The sequence below is a fragment of the Archocentrus centrarchus genome, chromosome 15 (genome assembly GCF_007364275.1).
Source record: "Archocentrus centrarchus isolate MPI-CPG fArcCen1 chromosome 15, fArcCen1, whole genome shotgun sequence".
NCBI classification, from domain to species: domain Eukaryota; kingdom Metazoa; phylum Chordata; class Actinopteri; order Cichliformes; family Cichlidae; genus Archocentrus; species Archocentrus centrarchus.
Genome location: NC_044360.1, coordinates 15790439 through 15803603, shown reverse-complemented (window position 1 = coordinate 15803603; position 13165 = coordinate 15790439). Strand labels below are relative to the sequence as shown.

The 13165-nt window shown below is 41.0% G+C and overlaps 1 protein-coding gene across 5 annotated transcripts in view; it reads left to right on the top strand.

Moving 5' to 3' along the window:
- Window positions 1-3744: 3744 nt before the first annotated feature.
- Window positions 3745-13165, top strand: part of kcnma1a (potassium large conductance calcium-activated channel, subfamily M, alpha member 1a) — a 161118-nt gene continuing 151697 nt past the window's right edge. For all 5 annotated transcript variants that reach the window (XM_030748487.1, XM_030748486.1, XM_030748483.1 and 2 more), the window contains exon 1: window positions 3745-4035. In XM_030748487.1, coding sequence (XP_030604347.1) covers window positions 3745-4035 — 291 coding nt within the window. The remainder of the gene's footprint in view (window positions 4036-13165) is intronic.

Genomic DNA, 13165 nt, shown 5'->3' with positions numbered 1-13165 from the left:
ATCTCATTAGGAGCATGCCCCGATGTTGCCAGGCATGCATACAAGCATGTGGGGGCCATACAAACTACTGAGTACCATTTTGAGTTTTTGCAATAACATTTCTGCAAAATTGACTAGCCTGCCCCATCATTTTTTTACTTTGATTTTTGGGGTGTCTTTGAATTCAACTCTCTGTAGGGTGATAATCCTTTTGTTCCTAACACATTACCCAGTCCATCAGTATAGATATCAAGCATGAGTTTTTCCCACTGAGATCTGATGTGTTTTCAGCGATAAGTTTTTTTTTTTTTTTGAGCAGTGTATATCAGATTGTCATTCAAGTCACATCCTAAGACTTCACAGAAATTTCTTAACACAAATTAAAATGACATTTTTATTAGGAAAACAGTGTTTCGTAGAAGAATGAACAACTAGTCCCAGATGTATTTTAACTGTTTCCAAGGAATATCTTTCCTCCTAAGGTGGCATTCTTTAGGGAGATTTTGTTGGGGTTTGATTTAACATTTATTCAACATTATGAGAATTGTGTTCCATGTAGCTGGAAAGTCTGCAACTTCTGCAGGAAGTGCTTCTAGCCTCAGGCTGATTCCTCTGAGCTCTTCATCCAGGCTCATGTGGCCTTCTAACCAATAATGCCACAGTGAATCACCACTCTCCAGCTGCCCGTTGGCTTCGTTGAGTCAAGAAAGCACCTAAAACATCCACCACTGATTCTCCATATCAGGCCTTGTACTGTAGCTGTAGAGTCGTGAGAATATTTATGGTTTGAAAATGCTCCTCTGGAGGTACTTAATGCTCTCCAGAGAATGTTGCTCAAGATGTTGGTCTCAAATTATTCACTAAATCTCATAAACTTTTATGTGCATATCTACTACGCGGTGCCTAAGTTCTTTATGTCCTCCAAGTCTCCTCGTGCCTGTTTTAGAAAGGAGTAGGGTCTCCAACCCTCCTGCTGGGGTGTCTGTTTCAAGACAGCTGCTGACAGTCCAACTGAACGTGATAAGTCTCAAGTCTGACAGTGAAAGATCTTTGTACTCTGCACTGGTGAGCCGTGGCCTTTCCAGGCTCACGACACTCCTCGTTGTTGAAGTTAGGAGGCATGTTTCATGCTCAATGGGGCAGATTTGTCCGATTGGCTGTCTTTTGGTTCCCCAGCATTTTGACATTAGCATCTCCAAGAGTCCTGCAGATTACCACCTGACAGCTTTAATAGCAATCCCATCATCTGTCCCCCTTGCCACCCTTCAGCTAAAGTTCTGCTGGCCAGCAGGAAGCACTCACCTATCAGGTGGCCCGTCATCGGGGATGACCAGCTGAAGATCCTTCTAACAATACAACCACCATCAAGATTTATCATGGCTCATAATGCATTTAGCATGTGCTCTGGGTGCTCTCACTCTCTGTGATATCTGTGTTTGGCTTGTGTAGTAGTAAGACTGACTCAACTGTTGCTTTACTTTCTTTTGTCTGACATTCACCAGCCATAGAATCACATGACTGTGGAATAAATTATGTTAGAATATTATAAGACACATAATTTGATCATGAGGCATTTGAAATCTTTATTATTCATTATCATTATTATTTTACCAGTATCCCCTCAGTTCCAGCAACATTTCTGTTTCCTATAATACTGGCAGGGCACCATGATGCCAGATCTCCTGCAGAGCAGCATCATTTGCCTTTAATGTGACAGTTCACTATTTTACCAGCAGGAGGACAACTTCAGAGCTGCTGTTTAAGACTTGCTGATCAGATCCTGTTTGGTATACGGTGCAAACAGGAATAAAGGCCTGCTTTGATGCGTTTCCTGTCTGATTTTCATCAAACGTGGTGCAAATGAAGTGAGGAAATCATGAGATAATAAAACAAACTTGGAGGTTGTTGCTCTTTTTCAGTTACTCATATTAAAAAAAATACAAAGCAACGGTAGGTACAGTAATGCGTTGGTCTGCAAGCTGCTTGCACAGACAGTCATAACTCTGAAGTGCTAATAATTTACAGACAGCCTTGTCTTCAGTGTTTTACAGCTCAGCCCCTTCATAAGTTTAACAGACTTGTAGCAGCTATTTTTTTTTTTTTGAGGCACTAATATTTTTAATTCTCCACGTCTTCTTCACGTGCATTGGCATGTTTACCTTTCAAACGATCTGTGCTTGAGATTAGATCTCATTACTCCAGACCTAATGGGAGATGCCCAAAATAAATGGCTTCGAGAAACAGTTGCTTGTCAGTTAAAATTAAGTATTATGAAAGACAGTTTAATGGAAATTCATTGAAAATAATCTTTAAGACGGCTGGAGCCTTTTGACACAGGTGGCTGTGTGTTCTTCACTGGTCCGGTGCTCATTAGGGGGTCAGCGGTTATTCAGGGCCCTAAGCCAGCTGTTTCCCCATATCCTTTGCTCTGGCTGGTTACTTGAGGGCCATAAACTACTGCTAGTCATACCTCGCCGTCATCACCAATCCACACCTGTTTTTGACCCAATATGTGAGTTAAAAGCGTAAGCATATTACAGTAATTGACCGGGAAGAGCAAGTTCATTTTTCAAAAGGGGAACCATTCATGGATGAAAATCCCCAGACTCAGTAATGGGGAGAAAGGAGCACTATCCTTAATGAAAACTCATTACAATAATATCCATACGGAGAGAGAGACGTTTTATATCCACTGGTCCTACTGTAAGAACCCCACGGGGCTGAGACTGGGGTTGGGGTGGTCATCATTTTCTGTGTTGTTTATATAGTGAATCAGAACACTTAGGTTTATGACTGATCGATACAGTTTTTTTTTTTTTTTAATTTCTGCTTGTTTTGCGACGTGCGTCACTGGCGTGCAATAAAGACGCAAAGGCGCAATTGTAGCCTACCTCTTTTATACGTCCGAGCAGCGACTCCGGTCGGTACTTGGAATAAACATCGTCGCGGTATTTCTGCCCTCTGTCCATCTTTATTATTAGCGCTTCGCTCCGCCCTCCTACCTGTAAATCTCCCCGCTCTCCTCTGGAGCGGATCTGACAGGCGCTCTCAGCTGGCCGCTCCGTGCCAGGGCTGCAGGGGACCGAATGGAGACAGCGATAACCACCCGAGCGCCAGCCCTTTTACGCAGAATTGACAACGAAAACACCCTCAAGAATACAGTCTTCTGTTCTGCAGTGACAGCTACATATCTGTAGAACAAAATTAGATTTATGTGTATTTTCTCCGCTTTTTCCCCCCTTTTCCTTTTTTTTTCTTTTGCAAGCCGTTCACATTCGATTGACGCTTAAAGAAAGTGAAATCGATTCTCCGCCTGCTAATCGACAGGATACCTGAATGGAAGACGGCTAGAGGTCGCCTCGCCGAAAACGGGCTGCAACAATTTTCACTGGCGTTGTGTTTACATTATCCGAAATATCACTGGCAGCCTCGACGGCTGCAAATGATGCCGTCTCTGCCATGGCATATGGCGTGAAAGAGCCAGAAACCCCCTCAGAGTGAGAAGCGCCTAAGATTCGTCATTATTGCGGATTTAAATGTCTCTCGCCAAAGGCCACCGACCCACTGTTTTGGATAGGTTCGCGTGTGCCGTGTCCCCCGCTGTCACGAATAAACAATTCACAGGCTGCTGAAATACATAAAGAGACTTCGTCGGGTGGGTGAACATATTTTACAGCAAAGAGGGAGATTTTTTTTTTTTTTCTGAAGCAATATGGCTGGTGAGTGGGGCTGGGGACGCTGGCACAGGCTCTCCAAGGCTCCTAAATGCTAGCTGAGGCAGATGGCACGGTTCCCCATGGAAGCGACAGCTCTATGAGGACAAGCAATATCAATAATAATATAAATCCGGACTCTTCAATCTTAATATCGAAGATGGAAGACGTTGTCATCCCGTTCTCGTCTGAGGTGCCCTGCGACAATAATGGACAGCGCATGTGGTGGGCATTCCTCGCCTCCTCCATGGTGACGTTTTTTGGGGGTCTCTTCATCATTCTGCTATGGAGGACCCTCAAATATCTGTGGACTGTTTGCTGCCATTGCAACATTAAAAACAAGGTATGGCTGCTGGCCTGTCAACGATCTTTCTTTCTGAATTCCTTCATACATAATCACTGATGCAAATGTACACATCCCTGTGTGTTTCTATGGCACTGACCTGACTTCTTGTTCTATAATAGCCTTCATAATGAAAACTGCATTTCACTGGGCTGACTTTGATGGCTTCCTTTATCTGTGGCTTATGCACCCACTGAAGAAATTGTGCCGATTGCAGTCCCTTTAGAATGAATGCATCATGATTGTTTTTGTCCTTTGGCTGTTTACTACCTCCCACTCCTGAATGAAGGGGGTGATGTTGCATGACAGATATGGGTGGGATGAGAGGAGAGCAGTTCCTTCATTTTATTTAGCTTCAGCAAAAACCAAAGTGTCCTCATGCCAGCTCCTAACGTTTCAGGTGAAAGTATGTATTTCACGTGGCATGCTCTAGTTTTTCGTAACCAAGCATACTGTATGATCCTGCAACACCTAATGAAGTCCACTGGGACTTCTCACAGACCCAGTCATATTAACACTGTTCATGTCATAGTGTGCCCTCTGCAGTGTTGATTCCTTCTTCCCACTGCTTTCCTGCTCTTAAATATTTACACTCAGTGTTTTATGCTGCACATCAAATGTCTTTGTGGCGTGATGAAGGTAACCCGTCTGCAGGACTAATATAGAAACGAGATAATAAGGGTGACTGCCCATTACTTTGCTGGGGGTAGATGAATCATGCCTGATTCATATTTGTATTAAAGGCTGCTTCATACATGACTCACACACTTGTGTATAGTGCAAGTGGTCCCCTGAACAGAGGGGTGTTTTAAAGGTAATTCGCAGAGTGTGCAAAACACAGCTTACGGTGTTTTATTTTATGATGCTTGCTTGCAATGGGAAATATGTTAATAATAATACAAAAACCCCCCCAAGTGCAGTCATGTTGCCAATTTGTCTTTTGCAGCTTTACAGAATTTTGGGTGAAAGAGGATGTTATGATCATGATGGACAGGAAGAAGAGAGAGTGACAGTGACATCCTTTGTCCTTGATATGTTTGTGCTACATGCAATTCAAATTGATGACCCATGTCACTCCCGCTGCTCTGCTGTCATGTCTTTTTGGTGGCCTTGACTCATTTCTGTCTCTATCTGTTTGGTATTATGACAGGTGTAAAACAGGACATAAAGAGCTGCACCCTTAAATTCAAAGCAGGTTTTTTTTTTTTTTTTATATAGCACCAAATCACATCAACAATCACCTCAAGGTGCTTTGTACAGTAAAGTCTCTACAGTATTTGTCAGAAAACCCCAACAATCAAACGACCCCCTATGAGCAAGCACTTTGAGATGGTAGGAAGGAAAAACTTGCTTTTAACAGGAAGAACCCTTTGGCAGAACCTGGCTTAGGGAGGGGCAGCCATCTGCCATGACCGGTTGGGGGAATGAGGGGAGAGAGAAGAGAGGGAAGAAGAAAGGGAAGAGAAAAGAAAGATAACATAGGGAGCCGGGACAAAACACAGATTAAGGGTTAGAGAAGGCAAACATTTAATGACGTGCTTCAGTGATATATAAACACATGGGGAGTGAAAACAGGTGAGTGGGGAAAAAATGCTTAGTGGAAGTCCTCCAGCAGTCTGAGCCTATAGCAGCATAATTAAAGGAGGGTTCAGGGTCACCTGATCTAGCCTTAACTATAAGCTTTATCAACAAGGAAAGTTTTGAGAGTCATCTTAAAAGTAGAGAGGGTGTCTGCCTCCCAAATCCAAACTGGGAGCTGCTTCCACAGGAGAAGGGACTGATAGCTGAAGGCTCTGCCTCCCATTCTACTTTTAAATACCCTATAAGAACCACAAGTAAGCCAGCTGGCAGGATAATAAGGTACTTTGAGGTCTTTAAGATATGACAGGGCCTCATTATTCAAGATTTTGTATGTGAGGAGAAGATTTTAAATTATGCTCTCTCTTTCTAGTCACTGTCAGTAACACTCTTGGATCAACTGAAGGCTATTTAGGGAGCTTTCAGGACAATCTGATAATAATAAATTACAATAGTCCAGCCTAGAAGCTATAAACACATGAACTAGTTTTTCAGCATCACTCTTAGACAGGATGTTTCTAATTTTAGAGATGTTGCACATTATACAAATGCAAGAAAGCAGTCCCATATATTTGTATAATGTGTATTTTGAAGGACATATCCTGATCAAAAATGACTCCAGAATTCCTCACAGTGTTACTAGAGGCCAAGGTAATGCCATTCAGAGTAAGTGTATGGTTAGATACCTGCTTTGTCTAAATTTAGGAGAAGAAAAATAGAGGTCATCCAAGCCTTTATGTCTTTATTATTTTGGTGTGTGTCATCTGGCTTCATGGATAAATAAAGCTGGTTATCATCTGCATAACAGTGGAAATGTATGCAGTGTTTTTTACATGGTCCCTTAGGCCATGTTTGATGTAATTGGTATTGGTCCCAGCATAGAACCCTGTGGAACTCTGTGACTGTTTCTGTACTGTGATGAATTCTAAATCCTGACTGAAACTCCTCAAATGACCCATTCCTCTGCAGATGATCTGTTAGCTGTTTCACAACTACTCTTTCAAGAAGTTTTGAAATAAAATGAAGGCAACAAATTCTTTTTCCAGGCTAAATGAAGATCTTCTAAATTTCTGCAGTGCCATTTCCTCTCCATCTTACGGGTTATCGTTTTAAGGTGTGCATTTGTGAGTTATACCAGGGAGTCAGTCTTCTGATTTAAGACTTTATTTTTCAGAGGAGCCACAGTATCCAGAGTCGTACGTAGTGAGAATGTAACACTATTAATGACATAATTGACCTCTGTGGGAGTAGAGTTTAGGTAGCTGCTCTGTACTGTGTTGGTACCTGGCACTGAAGAAGATAACAAAGAAGGAAACACTTCTTTAAGATATATTATAGCAATTTCAGACATCTAGTGTACTGAAATAGTTTTTCCAGTGCTGTCTACTCCATTAATGTAAAATGAAATGTTAAGAAATAGTTAGACAAAAGAGGGTTTTTAGGAAAAAACTGCTAAGTGTTCAGTTTCTATGCCATATGTCAGAACAAGATCCAGGACGTGATTAAACCAGTGAGTGGGCTGAATTTGAGTTTTAGAAACGCCAGTTGAGTCTAATAATAAATTAAATTAATTGTTGAAGCTGTTATTTACAACTGTATGGGTGCTAAAATCACCCACTAAATCAGGGATCCTCAAATCTGGGCCTCGAGAGCCCCTGTTCTGCAGGTTTTAGATGTGTCTCTGCTTCAACACACCTGAGTCAAATATAGAAGTCATTAGCAGGACTCTGGAGAACTTGACTGCAGGTGTGTTGGATCAGGGACACATCTAAAACCTGCAGGACACTGGACCTCGAGGCCTGGATTTGAGGATCCCTGCACTAAAATGCTGAATTGTGCTCTAAAACTGATAGAAACTCTGAGTAAGGGCCAGGTAGATAGATAACTAAAACAATTTTTTGAGTTTTCCAGTTAGGGTGGACAAGGTTAAGAGTCAGAGTTTCAAGTGAATTAAAACTCTGTCTGGGTCTATGGTTAATTAATAAGCTGGAGTGAAATATTGCTGACACTCCTCCTCCTTGGCCTGTGCTTCAAGGATTCTGACAGTTAGTGTGACTCAGGGGTGTTGATTCATTTAAACTAACATACAGTATTCATCCTGCTGGAACCCGGTTTCTGTGAGGCAGAGTAAATTAATATATTGATCAATTATTAAATCATTTTTAACAGGGACTTAAAAGAGAGAGAATACTTAATCATCCACATTTAATTGTTTTTGCTCTTTGGTGCAGTTGAAACTGTTATATTTTTCTTTCTTTGTGATTTTTCATAGTTCAAAAATTGTTTTTAGGTGGTTGGGGTTTTCTTGTTTATGGCAGTAGTTTTGTTGAAATAAATAATTAGTCTCTATTAAAATGAGTTGCTGAATTTGAGGGTCTATGCCTATTTTAAGTGGTAAGTAGAATGGGGGAACAAAGTGGCATCACACAAGATAATAAAAAATATATATGTGTTATTTTTCTGTTAAAGACAGTGATGTATATCAGAAAACATATATGATGCCAGCATGGATATGTCTATGGTAGGCTCGTGTCGACTGAAAGCCAGGCTGTAGAATTGGAGGGCTTTTTCATGCTGCTGGCATGAGTAATGAACAGATATGCTGTAAGCATTTATATAAAGTTTCAAATGAATTTGGGTCCCTGGAAGATCTCTAAAATTCTTCTTTAATAACATTTCTTCTTTATGTGTAGAAAACATTCTTTTTAGGCTACTTTGGCTGTCAGCCTCCTCTCATTTTGTTATGCTCATGGATCCTAGTGTCAGAAATGGCATCAAACCATATGTCTTCCCTCATACTTCTCACCATCTCGCTGAGAAAGTGATGAAAACAAGCCATGCAAATGTAATTAGGTATCCATCTTGTGACTGTTGGCTGGTATCTTGTTGCATCTTACATCTTGTAAATGAGGAGAAATGGTGAAAATGAAAGCATGTATCTTAGTTAGTGCTCTGGGTTTTTTTTTGTTTTAGTTTTGCTGTGTGTGGAAGGCAGAGTCATCCCGTTAGGTGACTTTGGTAGGCTTGACACTTGGCTGCCGAGGGAAAAGGCTTGTTAGGGGTATTAAGAAGGGGAAACTGGATCTGTGTTCAGCTGACTAGAGCAGCCAGCTAAGTTGGCATGTGTCAGAAACAGGATGCATAGTTGGCGTGGTGGCGGTGGTCGGCTTTCTGTAGCTGTACTGGGAACCTGGAATCAGAGGCAAGGAAACAAAGGTGGAAACTCTGAGAGAGACACAGGAGGAAGTGGCAACAGGGGGTTTGAGGGTGACGAAGGGTTTTAGAGGGGGGTGTTGTGTTACATACTGTGTATAGTGTCCTCATGTGCTCTGCTGTTGATACGCAGCTCCTCTCCGTCAGAGTTATAAGAAAGAAGTCAAGGATCAATGAATCATATTGGAAGAAGAAAAAAAGATGAGAAGATGTAGCAAAGTAACATGTCAAATGCAATATTGTTGACTTTTGGAATCGAGACTGTTTTAAATGTATAAACCTTTGCTGTTCTTAAAACTGCAGAGCTGAGAAATACACCTAAGAGTTGTAGGAAATGGTCAAAAACTCCATAAACCAGGGATAGTTACATTATTACTTCTGTCTCTCAAAAACAAGACACTTATATTGTAAACTATAGAACAATACTTTATAGGTCCAGTTCTGTCTCCCAAGTGGACTTATAAAAAACAAAAAAAGCTCAACAAAAGATAATAGTAATAATAATAAAACAAACCTATTGATTTTTTTTTTTCTGCCATTGTGCTCTAATGGTCATATTTATGGCTTCATTTATCTGCCAGGCATTTCAGATTGCCCAAATACCATTTTTAAATCACATGTTTACTACATTTCTAATTTGATTTGCTTCAAGTCATCTTGTAAGCACCCGTTCTCTGGCTGCCTGGGTGAGCTAGATTATTCAATTCCCTTTTTATAGTAAAGACTTCACACATTCTAAATAAGGGGTTTCCTAAGAAGGGAAAGACTCACTCAAGACAATTATAATGCATATGCATGACTGAGAGAAATGTAAGCATGCCCACTCAGAGATAGTGAAGTAGAGGAAACCATTGCCATGCTGAAAGACTTGTTAACTTATAAGGTTGCTCTATGTTTCCCTATGTAGAGTTCTGTGCTGTCTTTGTGGTGTGATACTTCAATGCTGTATGGTTATCTAATGGTCTAGTTATCTACTCTGCATCATGCCACCTCCAGGAGTTCTTATATGACGCCTCTGTTATTTTGAATGTGTGAGGAGGAGGAGGAGTATAGAGGCTTTGCATCTGTGGCACTGCTTTCTATTCAAACATGAATGGCACCATCATCCTCTGCAGAAAATGGCTCTGTGAAAACATGGCTTTGCAGAAACATGAGAAATGCCCGATCACGGCTGTTCTACGGCTGGGAACTAAATAAAATATTTCAAATGACTGACATAATGAGTCTGGTTAACCTGAACCAACCAACCAAGACCAATTAGAAGATCAGCCAGTTGATCATACTGGAAATGAAAAGGTTAAAAATATCACAAAGGAAATATGAAAATCGGTAGGTACAGTACTGTGCAAAAGTCTTGAGACACCCCTCATTTGTTTGTATTATTATAACAGACAATATTAAATAAGTAAATATTTGGTATGACCACACAACAACACACAGTCTGAATTCTCTGCGGCAGCTTTCTTGTCATTTCTTTAAGTAGTCTTCAGGAATAGTTCTCCTGACTTCTTGAAGGACATTCAGAGCTCTTCTTTAGATTTTGGCTGCTTTTTGTTCTGCTTTCTGTCAAGATGATCCCTCACTGCTTCAATAATGTTCCAGGTCCAGGCTCTGGGGAGGCCAGTCCACGACTGGTAGAGTTCTGATGTGGTTGTTTTTTATTTTTTAAATACAAGTATGTTTTTACTGCACTGGGAGTGTGTTTGGGATAATTGGTATGCTAAGAAATGAAGCTGTTCCCAATCAAATCAGATGCTTTCAAGATGATATTACATGGTGTATCAAACTCTGACCATACTTTGCTGCATTCATAATTCCAGCAGTTTTTACAAGATCCCCAACACCACTGGTTGAAATGCAACTTCAAACCATGACAGAGCCTCCACCACCGTGTTTTACAGATGACTGTAGACACTCACTGTTGCACCTCTCTCCTGACCTCCTCCATACATATTAACATATAGACCCAAAAATTTCAAATTTGGATTGATCACTCCATCACACCTGTTAACCTCTGATTTTCAGTCCAGTTTTTGAGTAATTTGGCATACCTCAGCTTTTTCTCTGTTTTCCTTCCCTAAGAATGGCTTCTTGACAGCTACCCTTCCACTGAGACCATTTCTGATGAGGCTTTAGTGAACAGTAGATGGATCAACTGAAGCACCAGATACATCTCTCAGGTCCTGTGTCAGGTCTTTGCTGGACGCCCCCCCAGTGCACACCATGCTGTTTTCAACTAGCTCTTTTGGAATCACATTGTTGGTGCAAAAAATACAAATGTGCCTGTTAACTTTGGTATTTTTCTTAGATTCTTAGATTTGGTGCATGTGAACAATTGTTGCCTCACAGTCTGAGGGCAGTTTGTGAAATACTTACAAATGTGACTCTTTATTTATGAATATGGACATGAAGTGTACTGTTTTTAGCTATACTGTTAGCAATGAGGAGTACAGGAATCATTCCCTGCCATTGTTGCCAGTAGCTGATGTGATTGTTACTTTACACAAGACTCCACAGCTGTTCAGGAGAAACCTGGTAGTGGGCTTGAGATCTAGAAGCAAAGGAGGGAAAAATTTCAGACCTGCAATGGTTTTACTTCAGCTACCCACCAGTACACAGTACACAGCTGCTGTACGAGCAAAGAAAGAGTGGACTGTCACGCACTTCAGGCCAAGCACCACACTACCCATTGTATCACTGTGTTTTGATGAGACATATACACCAAATGAGGCTAAAAAAATACACCTCCCACCTCACCTCAGTACAACAGCTGATGCAGCTACCTTCAGCCTCCCCCTCATCCCCCTAAGGTGCAAACATGCAGAGGTTTATGTTCACTTTAGAGCTAACAGCCATCAGGATTGTGCAATTTTTTCTGTCTAAACAGCCCAACAAGAACAGTGATGGAGCTGTGCACCTCACTCTGCATTTACATTCCACTCTCAATATTTGCTTTGCTGTACTCAAATCCCCTGACATATAGATACACATAGTTTTTTTTTTTCTTTTTTCTGGGTGTACACATTATGTCTGTCTTTGTAGTAATGATGACAAACATTCTACATTATTGTTTACTTATTGAACGCATACCCAACAAATATAGATGTATTATATTTGCATAATACAGGTCAAACTGTTATATAACCCTAACCCTAACCCTAACCCTAACCCTCGAAAGGAGCCAGTTGAGGTGGCTCGGGCATCTGATTAGGATGCCTCCTGGCCGCCTCCTGGGTGAGGTGTTCCGGGCATGTCCCACCGGGAGGAGGCCCCGTGGTAGACCCAGGACACGCTGGAGAGATTGTGTATCTCGGCTGGCCTGGGAACGCCTTGGGGTCCCTCCGGATGAGCTGGAGGAGGTGGCTGGGGAGAGGGAAGCTTGGGCTTCTCTGCTTAGGCTTCTGCCCCCGCGACCCGGCCCCGGATAAGCGGAAGAAAATGGATGGATGGATGGATGGATATATTTGCAGTCTGACAGATGATATTCTTTCTTGTTACCAGTGTTACATTTTTCTCTACATAGAAGTTCTACTTTGTGATATTGCATTTAGCTCAAATTCTTGAGCCACCCCTCATTTCGTTATATTCTGCTTCCAAGGAGCCAGACTTTCTTAATTGTTTAAAGTGGTCTTGAGCAATAGTTCTCCAGGCTTGCTAAAGGTCTCAAGGGATGAACCAGTGTTGTCTACACATAACAGACACCTCAGCAAAGAACCAAATTTGAATTATATGTTTATGCATTTTGTTACTAGCAGCCTGTAACAAAAGCATATAATTTCTTCTCATTTCTTTAGTCAAACCTACAAAAAAAATATCAAAGATAACACAGTTTGAGAGACATAAAATAGTATTTTTGTACCAACAAGAGGATTCCCAAAGAGTTGTTAATCAAAAACTTAGTATATCTTGGCATGGTGTGCAGTGTGTACTTCAAAAATTGAGGAAACTAGACAAGTGAAAGAAGAAGAACAAGTGGCAGACCTTTTAAAAACCACTATCTCTAGCAGAAATCTAGCAAAAATCAGATTTTGATCCACCATATAATACTGTCTGGAAAGCATCTGATTGGCAACAACTTCATTTTTTTAGCATGACAATGATCTCAAACACACTGCCAATGCAATAAAAGCATACCTGGATAGGAACCCCAATGTTTTGTTTTGTTTTTTTTTTTTTTTTGGTGAATTTCCCAACTGTGGGACTAATAAAGGCTATCTTATCTTAAACTTTAGTCTTAGGCTTGATTGTCATTTTTTTTCATTTATTCCTGGATATCAAAATCCTTACCTTCTGCAAGAATGGAAAACAATCACTTAGTCTTGTAATATTTTCATTTTCT